Source organism: Protopterus annectens, chromosome 11.part0 (assembly GCF_019279795.1).
Source record: "Protopterus annectens isolate FY-2018-M chromosome 11.part0, PAN1.0, whole genome shotgun sequence".
Taxonomy (NCBI): domain Eukaryota; kingdom Metazoa; phylum Chordata; order Ceratodontiformes; family Protopteridae; genus Protopterus; species Protopterus annectens.
This window is the reverse complement of record NC_056745.1, coordinates 767567353-767590588: the sequence shown is the minus strand read 5'-3', so window position 1 is coordinate 767590588 and position 23236 is coordinate 767567353. Positions and strand designations below refer to the sequence as shown.

Below are 23236 nucleotides of genomic sequence, written 5' to 3'. Positions count from 1 at the left end.
CTGTTGCAGTCATTACACTTGGGTTATCCTGCTGGCAGACTACCCGCAGTCGGCCTGAATTCCAAAGTCCTGGTCTGGCGTCTGTTGCTGTCGCGTCTTCCCTGACATCAGTGTGCCAGGGGGTATAAAAGATGCAGTCAACGCCATTTTCTTCAGTATTTCTTGCCACGCGGTACCCGAAGCAAAAGCAGTTTGCAAGTGCCGGTCTGCCAACTCCTGAGATTTTCGAAATCGAATTTCAGATCCGAAGTCTTCATTAAAGCTAAGTACCCCATTGGGGAAACATTAACATTTTTCTTGCTCCAGACTGATGTCAGAAAAAGTTAACAATTGTATTTCTTGTGAGAAGCAAATACCTCATAAGGATTTTCATTCTTACTGTATTCCTTGCCTAGGCCCTGACCACGATGTTGCTAGCTGTAGGTTTTGTGCTAGATTTAACCAACGCACTATTAAGCGTCGGTACGATTTTGCCTCTCATTACTTTGGCCGAAGATTTAATTATATAATGCTGTCGGAACAGCCGACGACCGGAGTTTATAAAAAGCGCAAGGAAAAGGACAGGCATCCGAGGCCCAAAACCAATGATGAAGCCTCCGCTAGGCCAGTCGCCGGTTCTCAGTGAGGTGCTTTCGCAGCCCCTGACACCCGCTACCTCAGAGCCACAGGTCGCTTCTGACTCCCACGTGGAGACAACTAGGCCTCTGGATACTCAAGATATTGGACACTCGGAAACTATTCCCTCAGATGGGTCCAGAGCCACTGAGCAGGCATCGGCTTATGAGGGTGTTTTCAGACCTACACAGTTATATGTCAAGCCAACCTCAGCTTCAAAGGCAAAAACTAAAACAACTTTAAAGACAAAGAAACAAGTAAAGCATTCTCCTGGACAGACTTCCATGCCTAAGAAACAGATGCTTAAAATGGCCGAAGACCTAATTACTTTGATCAGGGGTACCCATCCCCCTCCTGATAAGAGGCCTAGGCAAGACACAGAATATGACTCTTCTGATCAGGTTTGCATTTCCTCTGACTCCTCTTCTGAACAGCGATACTCTCTTCCTCCCTATGAGGATTCTGATGCTGACTTTTACTACCTCAGCACAGACCTCTTGCTATTCCACCTGTTATAGACATTGTAGATGATGTATTTTCAGAGTCCGGCCTGTCTCCTGACTCTTTACCCCCTGCACCTGTTAAGCCAGACAGATACTACAGGGTTCCAGATTCTCATAAATTTCTAAATAAAAACCCTGCTGCTGACCCAGAAACCATATCTCAGGGTCCCAAAGGGGTCAAGGCTTCCACTGCAAAAAACCCTGTCCCCTCTGATAGGGATTCTAGGGCACTGGGCAGATGGGGTAAAATGTTTACACTTCTGCTACCTTGGCTGTAAGGGCTTTAAATTGTTAGTTTCATATGCTTAAATATCAGCAATACTTAATGTCTCTGCTAAAACAGAAAATGTTGACAAATTCTGAATGTTCTGAAAACAAGGAAATGCAGGATTAATTGCATGCAGCTGAACAAGTGGGAAAGCATACTTTGCAATGTGGTTTTGATTCACTGGAGGCCTCTTGCAGGACCGCTGTTATAGGTTCTGTCATTAGAAGGCATGCTTGGTTAAAGGAACAGAATCTGCCTGATCATGTTAAAGCAAAATTATTGGATGCTCCATTACAGCATGATACTTTGTTTGGTGTTAAGGCAGAAGAGGTGTTGAAGAAAATGGAGGATATAGTGAAATCTATGCAGACAGTTAAGGATTTCTTACAGGTACAGCCACCCAGATTTAGCAGGAACCGGCCTTCTTAGAATTGGTCCTACCAGTGTCAGACAGGCTGCAAAGAGGCAGATACAGACGCCCTAGAGACAGATCCCAGTCCCAAGGCTCATACAGGCCTAAACAATGGGGTGCTTCTACCTCCAAAAGTGGAGAAGACAAATCACAGCCATATATGAAACAGTCCCAATGACTTTCCTCTGCCAATGCCAAGCACTTCTCTTTTGGCAGCACCCTTAGGGGGAAAACTAGCACTTTTTTCACAAAATTGGCACATGATCACCCAGGACAAATGGGTCTTGAATATAGTGACTCAGGGCTACAGGTTCCACTTTCACACCCTTCCAAAGACAAAAGGTATGCCAAACCTGCCACACAATCAATGGGCAGAGGCACAAAAGCAAGTTTCATCCCTCATGGACATGAGGGCTGTTCAGCGAGTACACAGCAAGAGCAGGGACAAGGATTTTACTCAAGACTATTCTTGGTACCCAGAAAGGACAAAGCCTGGAGACCAGTACTGGACCTGTCTATTCTAAACACTTTTCTGGACGTTCCAAAATTCAAAATGTTGACTCTGCAGCAGCTTCTGCCCATGCTGGGCAAGAAGGCTTGGCTTGTAACTTTGGACCTCAAAGTGGCATACCTGCATGTCCCAATCAGACAATCTTGCAGAAGATACCTCAGATTCATAGCTGGCTCAATGCACTACCAATTCTCTGCACTGCCCTTTGGCTTATCTACTGCACAAAGGGTCTTTACAAAATGTCTGGCACCAGTAATTGTATTTTGCAGACAAAGAGGAATCCAAATATATCCTTACTTGGACGACTGCCATATTCAAGCAGAGAACAAGGACATTCTGCTGAAGCATCTGGCGTTTGTAAAAAGATTACTAATTTGCCTAGGGTACATAGCAAATGAAAAGAAATCAAAACTGGTACCCTGTCAAGAGATAATATTCCTGGGTGCAATCTTAAATACAACTGCCCAGATGGCTGATCTCACACCAGACAAACAAAGGCAACTGACTTCTTACTTCGAAAAGATGGCAACAAAGACCCAGTTATCTGCAAGAAAAATTCTGCAGGCTTTGGGCTTCATGGCATCCTGCATTCTGCTAATTCCATATGCAAGACTGCATATGAGGAAGCTACAATGGTATCTAAAAAGTGTCTGGACTCAAAATTGCCACAGCCTGGAAACATTAATTACCCTCATTCCCTGCCTGCAACAGGAGTTTCGATGGTGGGCACAGGCCTGTCACCACAACAAGGGACAGCCATTCACTTTACCCACAGCCAGGCAGATACTAACAACAGATGCATCAGATTATGCCTGGGGGGCCCACATGGCAGGAAAATGTATTCAGGGCACATGGCCCGCAAGCCAAATGCATCTTCATATCAATCAAAAAGAGATGCTAGCTGTACAGAATGCCCTGACAGCCTTCCAGGATCTACTTCATCCAGGACAACTGCTAATAAAGACGGACAATACTACAGTCATGTGGTACATAAACAAGCAAGGAGGCACACATTCCTACCCCCTCTGCAGACAAGCCATGACTTTGTGGAACACAGCATTGACTTATCAAGTACACCTGCAAGCACAATTCCTGACAGGAAAGACAAATACTCTGGCAGACGAACTAAGCAGAAACCTCATGGATCCTCACGAGTGGAAACTTGATCCACAAATCTTCAGCATGATAACAAGGAAATGGGGATGCCCAGACATAGCTCTATTTGTCTCCCCTCAAAACTGCCAACTACAGAGATTCTGCACAAGGACTTATCACAAACAAGCATGGATAGTGGATGCTCTATCATTCAGCTGGAAAACCCTTACAGTATATGCCTTTGCTCCACTGCCTCTCCTCCCCAAGGTACTCCTAAAGGTCAGACAAGAGAAGCCAAAAATGCTACTGATTGCCCCAGACTGGCCATGCCAGCACTGGTATCCAATCCTAAAGAGCTTGTCTCAAGGACCAGCCTGGACATTATGTCAAATTCCTCATTTACTGACCCAACAAAACAATCAGATTCTGCACAGCCAACTCAGAACCCTAAATCTGACTGCATGGCGGATAATGTAACCATTCAGAACACACCTCTCTCTAAAGCAGTTATGGATGTTATTTTGGAGGCCAGGAGGCCCAGCACCAGAAAATGTTATGCAGAAAAATGGAAGAGATTCTGTGCTTGGAACCAGGCACAAGGAATTGACACGCTTGTACCAAATATTCCTCATATTTTACAATACCTAACTGAGATGCTGGACAAAGGCCTATCCTTCTCATCAATTAAGATCCATGCCTCTGCCATTTCAGCTCATTACAATACAGACCCACCTATTTTTTCACATCCAATGCTAAAGCAGTACCTCAGAGGGGCCAAATACATAAGACCTCCAAGGAGAGCGCCAATACCTGCATGGGACCTCAATTTTGTCCTGGAAAAGCTCACACTGCCTCCTTTTGAGCCAGCCAATACAGCTGAGATAAAATACTTATCATGGAAAACAGCTCTGCTCCTAGCAATAACTTCAGCAAGAAGAGTCTCAGAGTTACAGGCACTAATGGCTGTGGAACCTTTTATTATTTTCCATCCAGACAGGGTTTCTCTAAGGACAAACCCAACATTTATGCCTAAGGTAGTGTCCAGTGTGACTCTTAACCAAACCATTCATTTGCCTACCTTTTATCCAAACCCACAGAGTAAAGGGGAGAGACTTCTGCATTCTTTGGCCATACACAGACAGCTACGCTTCTACTTGGACAAAACTAAAGCTTTCAGAAAGACTGAGCAACTCTTAGTGGCATATGCTGCAGGATCGCAAGGAAAAGCTATTTCAAAGCAGAATATTTCAAAATGGATAGGCCACTGCATTTGTTTCTGCTATTCACAACATGGCAAATCAGTGCCTAAGGGCATTAGACCACATTCAACCAGAGCAGCAGACACTTCAGCAGCCTTCCTCAGAGGAGTACCAACCAAGGACATTTTGGAGGCTGCAACTTGGACTTCAGTGCACACTTTTGCAAAGCACTACCACTTACCTCTTTACTCTAAATACAGAGCAGGCTTTGCCACTGCAGTTCTGCAGGGCCTCATAGCCACTCCTAATTCTATTTAGGCCCAGCCACCTAACCACAGCTTTGGAATTCAACCCAAGTGTAATGACTGCAGCAGTGAAACATGATGAACATAGTACAGTTGTGTACCTACCAAAAATGTAGATGTTCGAGTGTATTCACTGTTACAGTCCAGGTTACCCTCCCACCATCCACCTTTCATTGCTGGGACATATCTGTACTTTTCTATTCTATACAACCTGTGTGGTGTATTTGCTTGTAGATGAAGGTAATGTTTATGTTAGTGCATGCTTTTTTATGAGCAAAATTTTTAGCCTACCCTTTTGGGGGCACCTGACATCTGGGGCAAGAAAAACTGAAGAAAATGGTGTTGGCTGCATCTTTTATACCCCTGGCGCACTGATGTCAGGGAAGAGGCGACAGTAACCGACGCCGGACCAAGACATTGGAATTCAGGCCGACTGCAAGTTGCCTGCCAGCAGGATAACCCAAGTGTAAATGACTGCAACAGTGAATACACTCGAACATCTACATTTATGGTAGGTACACAACTGTACTTTTGCAAACCTCTTTAAGGCATCATTTGTTAATGCCACCTTTGACGGTTCCTCCTTGTTTGGACCGTCAGTTTAGGAGACTCTTGCCCACAGCGATCAGGAGGGCAAGACCTTATCTGCAGTAGGTATAAAATTTTCTTCCCCCCATTGGACCTTTTCCAGGAACCAATGGAGCAGGAAGAAGATGTGGCCCGTAAATCCCAAGGGCCTTTTTCTGATTCGCAAGACGAATTCTCTTCTAGAGGCAGAGGGAGAGGATACAATTGTGGATGCTGCCCCAGAGGGAGGGGGGGGGCCACAAAACCAGGATTTCCAGGAACCCTTCTCTAATAGACTCTTTCAGCACTCCTGAATCATTGTCTGGCTGTCCTATTCTGAAGGCAGACTGTCCTTACACCCAGAAGCCTGGACAGGCATAACAAATGACACCTGGGTGTTATTTCCATAGGCTACTATATTCCCTTTTCTATTCCTCCTCCTCACACCGAGGAATGTCTTCCCAACATGCCACCTAGTCAGAGGGAGAGTGCCCTTCCGGAAGTACAAAAACGTCTACACAAAAGAGCCATCCATTTGGTCCCAATCGAACAACTACGATGTGGAACTTACTTGCACCTCTTTTTGTTACCAAGGAAGACCTGGGACCTTTGACCCATCCTGGATCTGAGCAGTCTGAATCTATTTGTCAAGAAGGCAAATTTCCACATGGTTACGGCACACTCTGTTCTGCTGCTGCTGTGCAAGGATGACTGGATGTGCTGTGCAGATCCTCAGGGAGCATACTACAATATCAAAATAGGTGCTCCAGGAGATATCTGTGCATCTGGCTGGGGGCCGATCATCATCAGTATACTGCGCTTTGGCCTCACCACTGCCCCGGGGTGTTCATCAAATGCACGGCAGTAGTTGCAGAGAACCTCCGTCTGCAAGGATTCCAGGTGTTTCCCTAACTGGCTAATTGGCTCCTAACGGCACCCACAAGGCATCAACTACTCCAACCAATTCAGGTGATGCTGTGCCTGTTCCGCCAGCTGGGAATCACAGTGAATATGTCAAAATCCAAAATGATCCCATTACTGGATATCATATTCATCAAGACACAATTGAACACAATCACCCAAGTTGCAGCCCTACCCCTACATAGAATAAGATCTCTGAGGCAGCAGGTTTAATGCCTACTAAACACTCCATGTCCTCCAGCTCGCCTAGTCCTCATGGCCCTAGGTTTCATGTTGGCTGCCATTCTTCTAGTGCCCTTAGCCATGTTTTTCATGTGAGTTCTCCAGTGGACCCTGGTAGTACAATGGTCTGTTCGATGCCACATCTTATCAACCTCGGTCAGCCTTACTCCGATTTGCAGGTGTCACCTGCATTGGTGGATGCTTACAGACAGCCTTCATCTCGGCAGACCCTTCACCCCCCCCTTCGGCCATAGTAACCACAGACACCTCCCTGTTGGGGTGGGGGTGAGACGTTTTCAGGGAAAGATGGTTCAAGGCACGTGGTCCTCCACAGAGACCAAATTGCACACGAAAGTCCTGGAGATGAGGGCAGTTCTTCTCACGTTACAAGCCTTTCAGGATTGCCTTCATCTGGGGACAATTGTAATTCTGACAGACAATATGCTGGTGGTATGGTACATCAGCAAGCAGGGGAGAACCCTTTCTTACCCACTCTGCAGAGAGGCCATGTCGGCTTGGGAATTGGCAATCACTTCAAACCGCTTTCTCATTGCAGTGCACAACCTGGGGGATTCCAAAGGTGTGGTGGACAGTTTGAGCAGGTTGATATTAAGTCCTCACAAGTGATACCTGAACAAGTCAGTAGCGAAGCAGGTATTCAGTTGTTGGAGCCAACCTTGCTGCAACCTGTTTGCCTCTTCCCTAAACAACAAGTGCAGCAAGTACTGTGCTCTGATCCCCCCCTATGGGGGAGTCACCAAGGAATGCTATAGTCCACATTTGGCCCCTGGGTTTCCTTTATGCTTTTCCTCCAATTCCCCTGATACCCAAAGTTGTACAGAAAGCCAGCAGGTTGAAGACCAGTCTAATCCCCATTGCCCCTCACTGCCTTATCAGGTATGGTTCCCCTTCCTGTGGGCTCACAGCAAATATCCTCCATGGATACTGGATCCCAGACAGGATCCGATTTCCTATCTGTCAGAATGACAGATTCCCATTCTCTGATCTCTCAAACTAACTTCTTGATTTTTCCACTTTCAGTGATTTTGCTAAAGTCCAGGCTACCTCCCCCAGTCCGCAAAATTATTCTTGCCTCTCAAAAGCCCTCCACCAAGAAAATATATTGTAGCAAATGGAAGAGGTTTTCCATCTGGGCCTCACAAAGGAATATTGACCCCTTTTCAACTTCAGACTCAGATGTCCTTATATTCTTAAACTCGCTTTTCCTGGATGGAGTTAGTTTTTCTACCACAAAGGTGTATCTTGCAGCTATCACAAATTTCTACATGGGAAAGGGAGTTGGGTTTTCTTCTATCCTTTCCACTTCCAAACTATGTCAAGCCTTTCTAAAAGGGTTTTTCATCAATCCAATCAAAGATCCTTCTCCTCCTTGGGATCTTACATTGGTACTGCAGGGACTTGCCTAGAAACCCTTTGAACCTGCTAGTTCTTGTGAGTTAAGTATTTGCCTTGGAAGACAGCCTTTCTTGTGGCTATTACGTCTGCTAGAAGAGTGTCAGAGTTACAAGCTCTGTCTTTTCAACCACCATACATAACCTTCTGTAAAGGTAGTCTCTCTTAGGACGAATCCTTCTTTCATATCAAAGATCTCATCGGAGACCAACCTTAACCAGACCATCCATGTGGCCATAATTTTCCCTAATTACTCAAGTAAAGTTGAATACATGCTGCATTTCATGGATCTCCACAGACAGTTACATTTCTATTAGATCTCTCAGAAAATCTGAGCAGTTGTTCATTGCCTCTTCACCAAACAGGTTGGGTCAGACTGGGTCTAAGGTGACATTAGCCAAATGGATCATGGAGTGTATTTCTGCAGTGTATTCTCAGCAAGGCAAGCAACTTCTCCGTCCACTTAGAGCCCTTTCTACCAGATCAGTGTCAACCTCATCTGCTTTTTCTGCTAGAACTCCAGTCGATGAAATCTGCGCTGCAAGCTACTTGGTCCACAGCTCATACGTTTGAATCTCACTAAAAGTTGGACATTATTTCCAGGAACAGAGAATCCTTTGGTTCCACGGTGCTTAGGCATATCCTTCCTTGAGGTCCTCCCAAGGTTTATGTAGCTGGGGACTCTGACCTAGTCATGATGCACAATGAAATGGACAACATCAGATTAGAAGTTATGTACTTACTACAACTAGTTATCTGTGTTGTCCAATTTAAGGGGCAGCAAATGGGATCTGAGGTTTGAAGAGGAGTGAGGCATCATGGGAGAGGGAGGAGTTTGAGGCTCGAAGAGTATGTCTGGAAGAAATGGCCAAGTTGGATCCAGGGATGGATCTGAAGACCCATTCATGATGCATAATGAAACTGGACAACTGGATACCAAGTTATGGTAAGTACATAACTTCTATTCATGTCAAGTGCGGAATCTTGGCTATGGAAGCCTACAGGACTCTTAAATTTTATTTTATCTCTAAAAGTAAGAGAGAGGAGAAAAAAATAGGCTTGGGATGATAACAAATAGCTGGGGGACCAGCAGTGCTACTAAAAATCTTGTTTTGTTTAGCATGGTGCTGAGAGAAGTGTCTGTTAGACTTTTCCATATTGCTTGCTCATTACATACCATAAAGTATGTGATACACATCTTAAATTTGTCATCGGCAGGCAGTTGACTTGAGGGAGTTGTTGACTTGTTTTAGAAAAGTGGATCCCAAAAAGACGATGGCGCTGATATCAACAGTTAGCATAAATCCAACGGTCTTCTTTGAATTCTTAAAGCTCTCTCCCAAAGTAAAATACAGCACAATAAAAAATGCAGCAGCAGTCAGCAGACCTGTAAGAACTTTTAATGACAGAGTAGCGCTTTCACCAACAGGCTTTATCAACTCACAATAAAAACCTCATACTAATGCTTTATATATAAAAAAGATGCAAACACATTCATTGGTCTGCTAATAAATCAATTAAAGCTAATTAATACATTTAAAGAAATAGCTTAAAATACATACTAGATATCTACATGCATATACATAATAACTCTGTCTAGGGCAAAAACTTCTTATACAAAATTACCTATAAAACATGTATATAAAACTATATATGAAAAAAATATATATAATAAAGATGTACATATAAACTAGCCCTTAAGAAATCATATTACATCCTGAAAGATATATTTGTATGGATGTAATAATTATATATAGGCATATAATCCATGTACTTTAAATACTTATAGATATATATATAGAAAAATAAAATAATAAAGTAATTAAACATATAAAATATATTTTATATATTTAAAAGCCTAATAATTGAATATTAAATGGTGGGATCTCACTTCTTATGCACCTTCCTTGTTCTTCTTTTCTTAAGGATAGGTTTTATTTGAATTTTATCATTCAAACCTGGTGGCTGATGTGCCCTCAGGCGAATGATCCATCTAAGTTCACATTCCAAAATAAAATTGTCTAAATCCCCTCCCCTGACATTAGGATGTATATGTTGTATGACACGAAAAAGAAAGTTGTGTGTGGTGCCTAGCATATGTTGATGTTTGGCAAGTGCATTATGTTCTGAATGCTTGCTAATGTGGTAGACATGCTCCCTAACTCTCTCTCTAAGCTGTCTACTGGTCTTTCCCACATAAAATGATGTACAAGCTGTACATGTAGCCAAATATACTAGCCCTTTACTCACACAATCTGTTCCTGTATTAAATACAAATTTCCTATGTGTCACTGGATGCTCAAATACTGTGTTGGTATCCATATAAATGCACTGATTGCATTTATTGCAAGGAAGAGTATTGGCCTGTAAGTCTAAGGTATGATTACAATTAATACTGGATAGTGAAGGATAACATAGAATCCTTTTAAGATTAGGTTTATTGCAAAGCGTAGGTGGGTGTGTCACCAACTAAACTACCTATTTCCTCTTCAAGAAGTAATGTATCCCAATGTTTTAATATACTTCCCTTTAATATTCCAAAATCTTTAGTATAATACGTTAAAAATCTCATGCCCAACTCCTTACTGCTCTCCATAATACTTTTATTGAAACTAAATTCAGAGAAATAAGGCTGTGCTATAGTATCTCTCTGTTTGTATATTTCTTCAGAAATTGAATTGAATGTTGTCATATCATAGCCTCTGTCCCTAAAATTATTCCTAAGGAGTTCTAGTTCTCGTGTGAATCCTTCCACGGATGGATTGAGCCTAGATGCCCTTGTGATTTGCCCCTTTACCACATTGTCAAAGACAAATCTAGGATGCATGCTGCTCCTATGTAGGAGCGAATTTTTGTAACAGGCTTTTCTATGCATTGATGTGTTCAATAAACCATTGGATAACCTCTCTATATTCACATCAAGAAAAGAGATTCTATCATGGGAGTACACAAAAGTAAATTTCAAGTATTCCAATAATTCATTAACCTGTATGAAAAATTCTTCTAGTTGACATACATCTCCCCTCCAGATGAAAAAGAGGTCATCCACAAACCTCCTATAGAAGCCAACGTGCCTCCTGAAAGAGTCTAACTCAAACAGTAACTCCTCCTCCCACTGTGCCATGACCAGGTTGGCGTAGCTATTGGCACAAGCTGTGCCCATAGCTACGCCTTCCTTTTGCATGTAGATGTTGTCTCCAAATAGGAAGAGGTTGGTGGTCAGTACTGTTTCCAGAAATAACGTTATAAGCTCAATTCCATCCCAACTCATATCTGTACTCTTCTGTAAATATTGCTGTATTTTATGTATACCATCATCATTAGGAATAACTGTAAAAAGGCTCACCACATCCATAGTAACAAGAATGAATGGTTCTTTATCATTCAACGTCTTAGTATATGTGTACAAGTCTATCAAAAATTGTTTGCTGTCTATTAAAATGTACTCATTCTCACGAACTAAAGGTCCTAAATAATATTCCAGGTATAAAGCCAATGCCTCAGTAACCCACCCTTGACCAGAGACTATAGGTCTCATGGGTGGGTTTACTAATGATTTATGGACCTTGGGTAATCCATTAAGTATAGGGATCAACGGATTGTCCATCTTAAGATATTTGTACAACTCAAAATCTATATCACCACTTACTAGTAGATCATCTAATAAACCTAATCTTAAAAGGATTCTATGTTATCCTTCACTATCCAGTATTAATTGTAATCATACCTTAGACTTACAGGCCAATACTCTTCCTTGCAATAAATGCAATCTAGGCTCAATCCATCCGTGGAAGGATTCACACGAGAACTAGAACTCCTTAGGAATAATTTTAGGGACAGAGGCTATGATATGACAACATTCAATTCAATTTCTGAAGAAATATACAAACAGAGAGATACTATAGCACAGCCTTATTTCTCTGAATTTAGTTTCAATAAAAGTATTATGGAGAGCAGTAAGGAGTTGGGCATGAGATTTTTAACGTATTATACTAAAGATTTTGGAATATTAAAGGGAAGTATATTAAAACATTGGGATACATTACTTCTTGAAGAGGAAATAGGTAGTTTAGTTGGTGAAACACCCACCTTTACGTTTTGCAATAAACCTAATCTTAAAAGGATTCTATGTTATCCTTCACTATCCAGTATTAATTGTAATCATACCTTAGACTTACAGGCCAATACTCTTCCTTGCAATAAATGCAATCAGTGCATTTATATGAATACCAACACAGTATTTGAGCATCCAGTGACACATAGGAAATTTGTATTTAATACAGGAACAGATTGTGTGAGTAAAGGGCTAGTATATTTGGCTACATGTACAGCTTGTACATCATTTTATGTGGGAAAGACCAGTAGACAGCTTAGAGAGAGAGTTAGGGAGCATGTCTACCACATTAGCAAGCATTCAGAACATAATGCACTTGCCAAACATCAACATATGCTAGGCACCACACACAACTTTCTTTTTCGTGTCATACAACATATACATCCTAATGTCAGGGGAGGGGATTTAGACAATTTTATTTTGGAATGTGAACTTAGATGGATCATTCGCCTGAGGGCACATCAGCCACCAGGTTTGAATGATAAAATTCAAATAAAACCTATCCTTAAGAAAAGAAGAACAAGGAAGGTGCATAAGAAGTGAGATCCCACCATTTAATATTCAATTATTAGGCTTTTAAATATATAAAATATATTTTATATGTTTAATTACTTTATTTTATTTTTCTATATATATATCTATAAGTATTTAAAGTACATGGATTATATGCCTATATATAATTATTACATCCATACAAATATATCTTTCAGGATGTAATATGATTTCTTAAGGGCTAGTTTATATGTACATCTTTATTATATATATTTTTTTCATATATAGTTTTATATACATGTTTTATAGGTAATTTTGTATAAGAAGTTTTTGCCCTAGACAGAGTTATTATGTATATGCATGTAGATATCTAGTATGTATTTTAAGCTATTTCTTTAAATGTATTAATTAGCTTTAATTGATTTATTAGCAGACCAATGAATGTGTTTGCATCTTTTTTATATATAAAGCATTAGTATGAGGTTTTTATTGTGAGTTGATAAAGCCTGTTGGTGAAAGCGCTACTCTGTCATTAAAAGTTCTTACAGGTCTGCTGACTGCTGCTGCATTTTTTATTGTGCTGTATTTTACTTTGGGAGAGAGCTTTAAGAATTCAAAGAAGACCGTTGGATTTATGCTAACTGTTGATATCAGCGCCATCGTCTTTTTGGGATCCATTATATGCCATTGATTGCGTTTATCTATTTTATTTTTTATACTACTGGCATTGGTATCCCGTTCCGTTTGGTGATCGTTCTTTTGCTGTTCATTTGTTTTAGAAAAGTGTCAACAGCAGATATCTGTGGTGCTGCCACACGGATGATTTTGTATCCTAATTCTTAATCGTGCCTTTGCAATGCCTTCAGATATTGGGGAAGAAGCCTTTTTTCCTGGAATTTTTTGTATCATGTCTTTTCTAGGTTTGTGTTCCCTGTTATGTTTTCGCAGTGGTTGCATTCATTATCTTTGTTTGCGTGCTGCTAGGTTGATTGACCAGAGGGAGTTACACAAAAGTGAAGTGTTCTTTCTCTTAGTCTTCACTTAAAAGCAGCTCCTGGAAGTGAACAAGAAAGAGGAGGTATAGAGCAGGACCATGCAGGTCTGGAAATACTCAAGAAATACACCAGGAAAATTTGCTGTAGTACAACAGGCCACTTGACATCATTCCTTTACATGGTTTTTATCTGCATATATGTGTCTTTTGGTAAGGGTTCACATAACCAAGATGTGCCAAAGTCTGATTTAACATTTCTTTGCATGTGCACTTGTAAGTTAAGTAGCAATCACAGTGTCATAGAATTAAGTTTAAAAAGTTACACATTGTAACACTAGTCCTCCTCCTTGATTTTAGTCCAGGTGTTATTCTTTTTTTTAACTTTTGCAGAGGCACAACAGTCAGATACGGCCTGGTATAATTCTCTAACATCACGTTTGAGTGAGGATCAGAAAAAGCATCTTCAAGAAATCTATGCAATGGCAGAACAGAGACGAGGTGCTGGAGGTAAAACAAAAAGAAGCCTTTGTTAAAACATTTTTCAGTTTGGTAACTCATGAAATGTAGTAGTATTGAATGACTTGCACAATGGTTTGCTCATTTTATGTCCTGCTCATTATTCATTGTTAGACACCGTCCTCCTTCCATTTCTAGGTTGACAGAGTATCTCTGTTGCTTATGCACATCAGTTATTTCAAAACTCAGAGAAGCATTACTTCATATTTAGGGCCTTTGTTCACTAGATACTGTATATTACAAGAACTTTTCTACAGGAAAGGATTTGGTATTACTTAACTGGCATTATCTGGTGTGTGTTGCTTCATAATAACTAGTGACTGTGCTCCTGCCATTAATAACTTATAGCTTCATAGGTGTGTTCTAGACTAATGGCCCTGGAGCCTTTACAAGCGTAGCCCATAGGATTACCCTGGCATCGTGCCACCCGACATTAGTTCCCAGTGCCTCTGTCAAGTAGAGCCAGTGGAATGATCCCTGGGGTGAATTTTCTATTTCCCATCCACTCATCAAGATTTCTCTTGAAGAGGGTCAATGAGGTGCAATGTTTGACATGTAGGGGAAGTCTCTGGGTTATGAACTTGTCCCTCCAGCTTGTTCTGTTGATTATGGTAATGAGATTCTGGTCTCTGGAGCGTGTGGTGTGGAGGGACTGGGATTTCTTTAGATGTATCATTTCTAACAGAGCTAGGTCAGACATGGCTTTGTAAGTCAAGCAGAGATCACCTCTGAGTAGGCAATATGAGACAGAGAATAGCTGGAGCTTTTTGAGTCTGCCCATATAGGACAAATGTTTAAGGCCTAGGATCCTCTTTGTGAGGTACTTTTGCGGCCTCTCCAGTTGTTGCAGGTGTCTAGTGAGGTACATGCCAAATGGGAAGTTTTACTTGATGATTAGCCTAATGAGGGAAGAGTAGAGGGAGACAATGGTCTCTTTCTTCCTGGATGCAAAACCCTTAGTAATGAGATGTGCCACATAGAAGGACTTTCTGACCACAGTGGCAATGTGGTGGTCAAAAGAGAGGTTGCTGTCAGCCTGTGTTCCCAGATCTCTTATAACACCCCCTGTATTCAGTGGATTACCATTGATGTGGTAATTCATAGGAACCGGGTTTTTCCCAAAGGGGATGACAACACATTTTTTGGCATTGAGCTTAAGGCCATGGTTCTGACACCTTCAGGTTGGTCTCCTTGAGCCCTTTCTGTAGGATGTCAACATTGGGGAGTTAATAATAGCTCCCAACTTGCATTCATCTGAGAACTTTTTCAGCCAGAGTCCCTTTGTGTTGGCCTGGACTTCAGAGAAATAGATACCAAACAGGAGAGGACCCACGACCGAACCCTGTGGGACTCCACTCGTGACTGCACAGCAGTCTTGACTTGGAGTCAGTTACTCTCACACTTGGTTTCTGTCTGTGAGCCAGTTTGCAACCCACCTAGTGATATAGGGGTTGATGCCTAGCTTAGTGAGTTTTTCTATGATTCCTGAGTGGGGAAAGGTATCAAAGGTTTTGGCCAGGTCAAGGTAGGCTGTATGAACCACCTTGCCTTCATCCACAGCTCTGGTGACTGACTCAAAGAAGTCGACCAGGTTGAGCAAGCATGATCTACCCTTCATAAAACCAAACTGTGTTTATGTTCTTATTTTGCCAGATAAGTACTATGAAAATGACACTCCCTTTGAACATATCTTACTTCATATGTCAATATATTTCTGTCTAGAATGGTGTCTTGTTCTGTGGTATTGTAATTTGGATCACTTAAAAAATAGGGTCACAGCAAGCCTTCTGAGTTTTGACAAGCTGAAAGTAGAAGAAAGTCTAGCATTGTATTTTCTGGAGGAAAAGTGATACTTTAATGTAAAAGGCAGTACCTCATAACGTCTGTTCCTTCTTACTGCCAGGGTTATTTACACTTACTTCACAGCTTCTACAGTTGATTGTTAGTTTTACAAATTCAAATACTCATGCCATCTTCCATTCTTCATCATTTCCTCCATATCAGCTTTATGTCTGTGTGGATTTCAGATTACTAACAAAGGGCGGTTATTCATACTTCCTGTTTGTATAGGCATACATTTTGAAGTTATAGCTAGATCTAGCTGGATCACCTTCATCTAAGTCAGTCACGGACAGTTAATCATGAAAGGCATTAGAGGCATATCTGCTTGCAGTTACAGACAGTCTAGAGACAGATCCAAAGGGTAAGTACTCTTCACACGTTCTTTCAAGAAGCATTCTGTTTCTATTGGTCATGTAAATCATTCTGAACCTGAATTCTTTTGACATTGATATTAGGAAATCAAAAAATTTGTATTTCATGGTTTTGTGTTCTTATAAGCTAGTTAGGATTTCCAGCTAAATTCTTTAAAGTTTGTGTCCTAGTGTGCCAAGTGGTTAGTTTCCTGTTAAAATTATTGATGGTTCTTTGCTTTGATGTATTAATGTTTTGGTGGAGTCGTGTTGGGTTTTTGGATTTTGGGTAAGTGCAACTTCGATAAATGGTAGTAGACCCATATATATATATATATATGTGTGTGTGTGTGTGTGTGTGTGTGTGTGTGTGTGTGTGTGTGTGTGTGTGTGTGTGTGTATATATATATATATATATATATATATATATATATATATATATATATATATATATATATATATATATATACATATATAGTTCCCCTTCACAAGTTCGAGTTACTGAAAGCTCAAAATTCCTAAGCTCAGAATCTCGAGTTTCAGTAACTCGAAATTGTGAAGGGGAGACAAGCAATATGCAGGGGGCCGCACTCTCCCTGCTTAAAATATACCAGCTCCGTGACCGCACTATAGCAGAGGAATGGAAATTCTCTTGTTGTACGCTTCTGTATACAGCACGGAACGGAAGATTTCCCTCATTCCCATTGTAGTGCGATCTTGGAGTTGGTATATTTAAGTAGGGGGGTGTGGGGGGTGCGGCGGGGCTTGCCCCCCTGCAAAAACATTGTAAAGACATTTTTGAATGTCTTCTACGTCCGCTTTAGAATTTTGAGTTGCTGAAAACTCGAGATTCTGAGCTCGAGCTTATGAATTTCGAGCTTTCAGTAATTCGAGATTTTAAGGGGAACCATGTATATATATATATATATATATATATATATGTGTGTGTGTGTGTGTGTATATATATATATATATATATATCTATATATATATAGAAACACACGTGTGTGTGTGTGTGTGTGTGTATATATATATATATATATATATATATATATATATATATATATATATATATATATATATATATACACACACACACACATATATATATATATATATATACACACACACACACACACACACACATATATATATATATATATATATATATATATATATATATATATATATATATATACACACACACACACACACACATATATATATATATATATATATATATATCATATTTCTCCATAAATAAATAAGACCTAACCAGAGAATAAGGCCTAGCATGGTTTTCCAGGGTGGTCATGATATAAGCCCTACCCCAAAAGTAAGCCCCAGTTAAGATCATCAACAACACATGACAGACATGTTGAATTATAAAATAATATTATTGACATCTGTTGACTGAGGTTATCATACTCTGCTGACCATTTTTGGATTATTTGGACAGGAGTCCTCTACAATTCTTATTGTAACCCTAATCCTCATTCACACTTGATGGTTGAGATCCTTGGCCCATAAACACTGGCAAGTGTACTTTGGTCAAATTACAGACAACGCACGTGGAATGTGCGCACTTGATAACGAACGGGAGTGGTTGTGTCTTCTTAGCCATCGCCATTTTGAGTTGCCACTCCTGTCTCATAAGTCTTCAATTAACCACCCCCCCAGACAAGATGAGAGCAAAAAGAAAGAGCTATTCCATTGAGTACAGGAAGGAATCGTGGAGGACTTCCGGGGAAAGAATCTTATGGCTTTCTGTAAAGAGAAGTTGGATCTCCGAATGGTCTGAAAATGGCGAGCCTCATATGATAACCTCAGTCAACAGGCCAACAAGGGACATGCTAAGAAGTGTAAGTGTGGATCAGGTCAGCAACCATTATTAACTGAGCTGGAAGACATCATCTGTGAATGGATTGCTAACAGGCGAGCAAAGGCTTTGGTTGTGCGCAGGGATGATATTCAAGCATTTGCCCTTGCAATGGCACTACAGTTAGAAATATCCCCAGAAGTATTCAAAGCATCACACCATTGGCTGGATGGCTTCCTTCAGTGATATGAACTGTCTCTAACATACTGAAGTTATTAAATATGCACTTGCGTTCATGTCCTTTGTTGATGGCATCGACTTTTCTAAATACAAACTCTCCAACATGATTGCTATGGATGAAGCTGCAGTGTTTATGGGCCAAGGATGTCAAACAACAATTGATCAGAGGGGGGCCTCGTCAGTCTACATTCCCTCCACTGGTTACGAAAGTGCACGTGTTACCTGAATTTTGGCAATTCGTCTAGATGAAAAAAAACCCACCTGTAATTATTAGTAAGGGCAAGGAAGATAAGATTGAACATGTTTCAGGCATTTACATCCTTGAAACTGAAAAAGTCTGGCGCACACAAGCAGTTATAAGGAAGTGGGTCGATTTAATGCTGCCACTTGTTTTGCGAGGTGGCAAAAGAGGTCTGCTAGTCTGGAATTCAGCCAGCATTCACTGCGCTAAAGACATGAAGAAACTCCTTGCACAGAGAAGAATAGGTCAAATAATGATTCCCACAGGAATGACTGCCCATCTCCAAACTCTTGGTATTGCAATAAACAAGCCATTCAAGAACCATTTACGCATGGAACTTAATGACGACATTGAAATTAGAATGGAGAGAAATCGGCATGGAAACTTTCTGAAGCCTAGCTTGCAAAAGGTCGTGACTTGGGTGAAGAATTCATGGGATAAAATCACTGATAGCTGTGTTGCCAATGCACTACGAGCAGGCTACATGGACAAGCAGTGCTCATTTAAAGAGACCTCTGTTGCTAGGCATGACATATTGGGGCCAGTGGTTCCACAGGAAATGGAGTTGCAAGAAATTCAGGCTGGAATTCGGGGGTTTGAGACTTATGACAGTGTTCCAGAAGATGACATGACTGTATTTGAATAACATTTCCATTGTCCGGGCAACAGAATGGATTGCTTCTGCTTTTAGCTGCCAGTAAGTTCTTGTCAGTTTTTTGACTTTATTGTATTAAGGTAACGTTTCATTATCAAGGAGTAATTACAAAGTAAGGCCACTATTTCCTCGATTTAATTTTTATGACTTTCCATCATTCTTTTACGGTTTGGGTAAGGAATAAAGAAAGCATCACCACTCAAAAAGTGGCAGCTGTTCACCTGTTTTATTGCCCTCCAATACACATGTATTGAGATTTTTCTACACTTTCTGTTAAGCATGAAATATTGCACTGTGAAAGCCAAGGTGTAGATATTCTGAAGCTGAAATGTTTGTTGCACTGTTTATGTAGAGTTCTCACACAAATGCCCAATAACGGAAAAGTACCAAATAAGTGTCAATTTGTGTACATGAATAAATGTCGATTTTCGTACATGAATAAATGTAGATTGTTGTAGAATACAAAAGGAGAACACCAACTGCTGCAATACTAATTTTTTATTCTGGTACCTCGGCCTTCTCCTGGAATACATTTTACTAAGTGCTCCACCCATTTTTATACAAATCTTTAATTAAACAATTAATGCACCATATTATTGTTAATTTGTTACCATAGTTTCATTACTACTTAAAGCAAACTTGACATTTCTATGTGACATAATAATTTAGAAAATAAATAACTTTCATTTTAGTACTATGAACATACATATAAATACTAACAATGAAATTATATACTTATTTTTCACACAATGTTAACCTTGCAAGCCATTTACATAAATATATTGGAATAAATATATTTGAAAACATTGAGAAGTATGTGAGGACATATACATAAACTAACTTTACTATGAGCATTGTTTATGATCCATACACTATGAGAATATACGTATATCACAAACATATTAAACCTCCATGTTCATCCCATTTGGAAAAATAGTTTTCAAATTAAGAATGAACCTTGACTCCATCAGAAGTAGTTTTTCACGAAAAATGGCCTCATTTCCAAACACATTGGGTCTACCTAAAACACTGTAAACAAATCCCTCTGGAACCCCCCCATGTTTATCAAAAAAATGCTTTCCTACTGGGCTCTCCATTCTCTTATGCCTTATATCACCCAGGTGTTCTAAAATCCTTAATTTCACCCTTCTAGTGGTTTGTCCTACATACCAATTCTGCCTCTCACATCCACATCCTATAATATATACAACCCCCGTTGAGTTGCAATTATAGAATTCCTTGGCTCTATATTTAACCCCATTGATTTTACAACCATCCAAATTCCTAATTAACTCACACACTTTACATTTTCCACATCTAAATGAACCCCTTCTCACACTTTCACTCTCTTTATCCTTATTTCTGGAATTTAGAATTTCCCTGAGGTTAGAATATCTTTTATATGAAAAGGTTACCCGTGATGGAAAAAGCATTCCAATTTTCTCATCTTCACAAATAATTGGCCAAAATCTATCCACTAGTTCTTTTAAAGTTTGAGAAAAATGAGAGAATTTTGTTACGAAAAATATTTTCTCATCTAATTCCTTGAATCCACTATTGTTTTACACTGAGTGTCACGGTCTTCAGATAATCCCACCCCTTTGAATCTAACTCTCTTTCTGGGCCTTCTAGCTATGCCCAATTCATCTTCCACCCTTCTCCTAGCTTTTTTTATACTCATGACGGAATACCCTCTCTCCAATAGTTTTCCTTCCACTTTGTTGAATTCTACTGGTATTAACTTTTTTCCGAAATGTGTCTTCCTATTCTTTTAAACTCACCAAATGGGAGTGATTCAATCAAGGAATCACTGTGCATGCTAGAGGCATGGAGAAAATTCTCTGCTGCAGTCTCCTTATAATATGGTTTATATTGAATTATATTTTCCTGACTCACATAAATTTCTACATCCAGATACTGGATGGATCTTCCCCCTATGTTACTGGTGAAATCTAAGCCCCAGTCATTCTGCCTCAACTCAGACACAAAATTTTTAAACTCTTCTGGCACACCACTACATAAAAATAAAAGGTCATCAATAAATCTCATATATTTGACTACCTTATTTCTATAGAAGAAAGAGGGATAAATGTAACTATTTTCAAAATGGGCCATAAACAATATTGCATATGAGGGCGCAAACGCTGCCCCCATAGCCGTGCCCTCTTTTTGCAAAAAATATTTTCCCTCAAATTCAAAACAATTGTGTGTGAGACAGAAATCCAACAGACTGATAATAAAAAAAGTTCTAGGTCCATCCCCTAGCATTTTCTCCACTGCCTTTAGACCATGCCACTTGCTGATGCTAGTATATAAAGATTTGACATCTATACTAGCCCAATAAAAATCCTCATCCCATGCTATATTACTAACCTTGGAACACACCTCTTCACTATTCTTAACATGAGATTGTACTCTCTCCAGATATCCCTTTAACAGCGAATCCAAAAATATTCCTACATTCTGAAGGTATCCTCCTTTTCCTGAAACTATAGGGCGTCCAGGTGGATCCATAAGATTTTTATGTATCTTGGGGATGGTAAAAAATCTGGCCACTAGAGGATTCTTAATATGTAACCTTTTCACATCCCCTGGGGATAAAAACCAGCTCACCCCTTTCCAATATTTCCAACAATAACATGTTGTACTCTCTCATTGGATTTAGGGGTAACTCTAAATAGGTATTAGTATCATTCAACAGTTCCAAAGCCATGGAATTGTATTTATCCCTGGTAAGAACTACCCAGTTCCCACCCTTATCTGCTTGAGTGAATACATACTTTCTATTCATGCTTTTTAACTCACATAAAGCTTTCCATTCATCCTTTTCCAAATTATACTTTCTTTCCTGTCCACCAAACCTTGCATGCTCTTCTCCCAAAGTATTCAATAGCGTTTTTTCAAATACACTAATAACTAAATTCCTTCTGGGTGGCATGAAATCACTCTTGCAGTATAAATGGGGAACCGTCAGTCTACCATACCCTGTGTTGAAGGAAAACCCCCCCCCATTCTCACACACTTCATCCTGTGCATATATATCCACTAAATCATTTTCATGCAGTGTAAGATTTAACAAAGACTCATCTAAATTTTCCAAAAGGGACACATTCTCATCAACATTATTTGAGTTATTAATCAATGGAGCAGTAATATTACAATCATGTTTGTGCTTGAAACAATTTTGAACAGCAAAATATTCCCTCAAAAACAACTTTCTACAAAACTGTTTGATTTCCAAGGATAAATCTGCTAGAGAGGGGAAACTTACAGGTACAAATTTAGTGCCTTTATGTAAAACTTGTCTGGCACTCTCAGATATATTCAAATCAGAAATATTAATTACATTATATTTCTCACCTCCACCAGTGTCCACAACTTCAGCGTTCAAATGATCAAAATTCTGAAAAGAAACCTCTTTACTGGAAAAAAGACTGCTTCTTATGTTCATTAAAGACTGTGAACATTCCTGTTGGTCTCGCTGAACCCCTCTCGCCCTCTGGAAAACAGTCTTTGTAGAAATAGTTCCTTGTCCTCCAAGGCCTACGGCTTTTTCACCTCCTTCTCCCCTTGTTTTGAAATCGGCGGCCTCTCCCCTTCTGCTGTACTGCCGATTGATCCGTTTCACTTGCTGCATCACTAATTCCGGTAACTCTTACATTAGAGTCCTGCTCTGCATTTAGGCTCTCAAACGACACACTTTTCCTGCTGCTCGACTCGTCTGCTGAAGACACCGAAGTTTCACCACCGCCAACAGACCTGGAACCCCTGGTGACGTCACGAACTGCTCCACGCTTTTTCTTAAAGCTGTATTGCCATGAAAACAGTTTACCTGTTTCATGGTCTTTAGTATCACGAAGATATTTTTTCTTCTTTCTTGAAACCACCTCCGACTCTATTTTGGACACTCTGCTTTTGATTTCACCCATGTTTTTATTAAAT

At 40.1% G+C, this 23236-nt stretch overlaps 1 protein-coding gene across 1 annotated transcript in view; it reads left to right on the top strand.

The window, feature by feature from the left end:
* The window catches only part of IPO8 (importin 8), a 3293983-nt gene that overhangs the window by 3139639 nt on the left and 131108 nt on the right, over positions 1 to 23236 (top strand). Inside the window, exon 24 of the mRNA XM_044088203.1 lies at positions 14022 to 14138. Within this exon, the coding sequence (XP_043944138.1) occupies positions 14022 to 14138 (117 nt within the window). The remainder of the gene's footprint in view (positions 1 to 14021; positions 14139 to 23236) is intronic.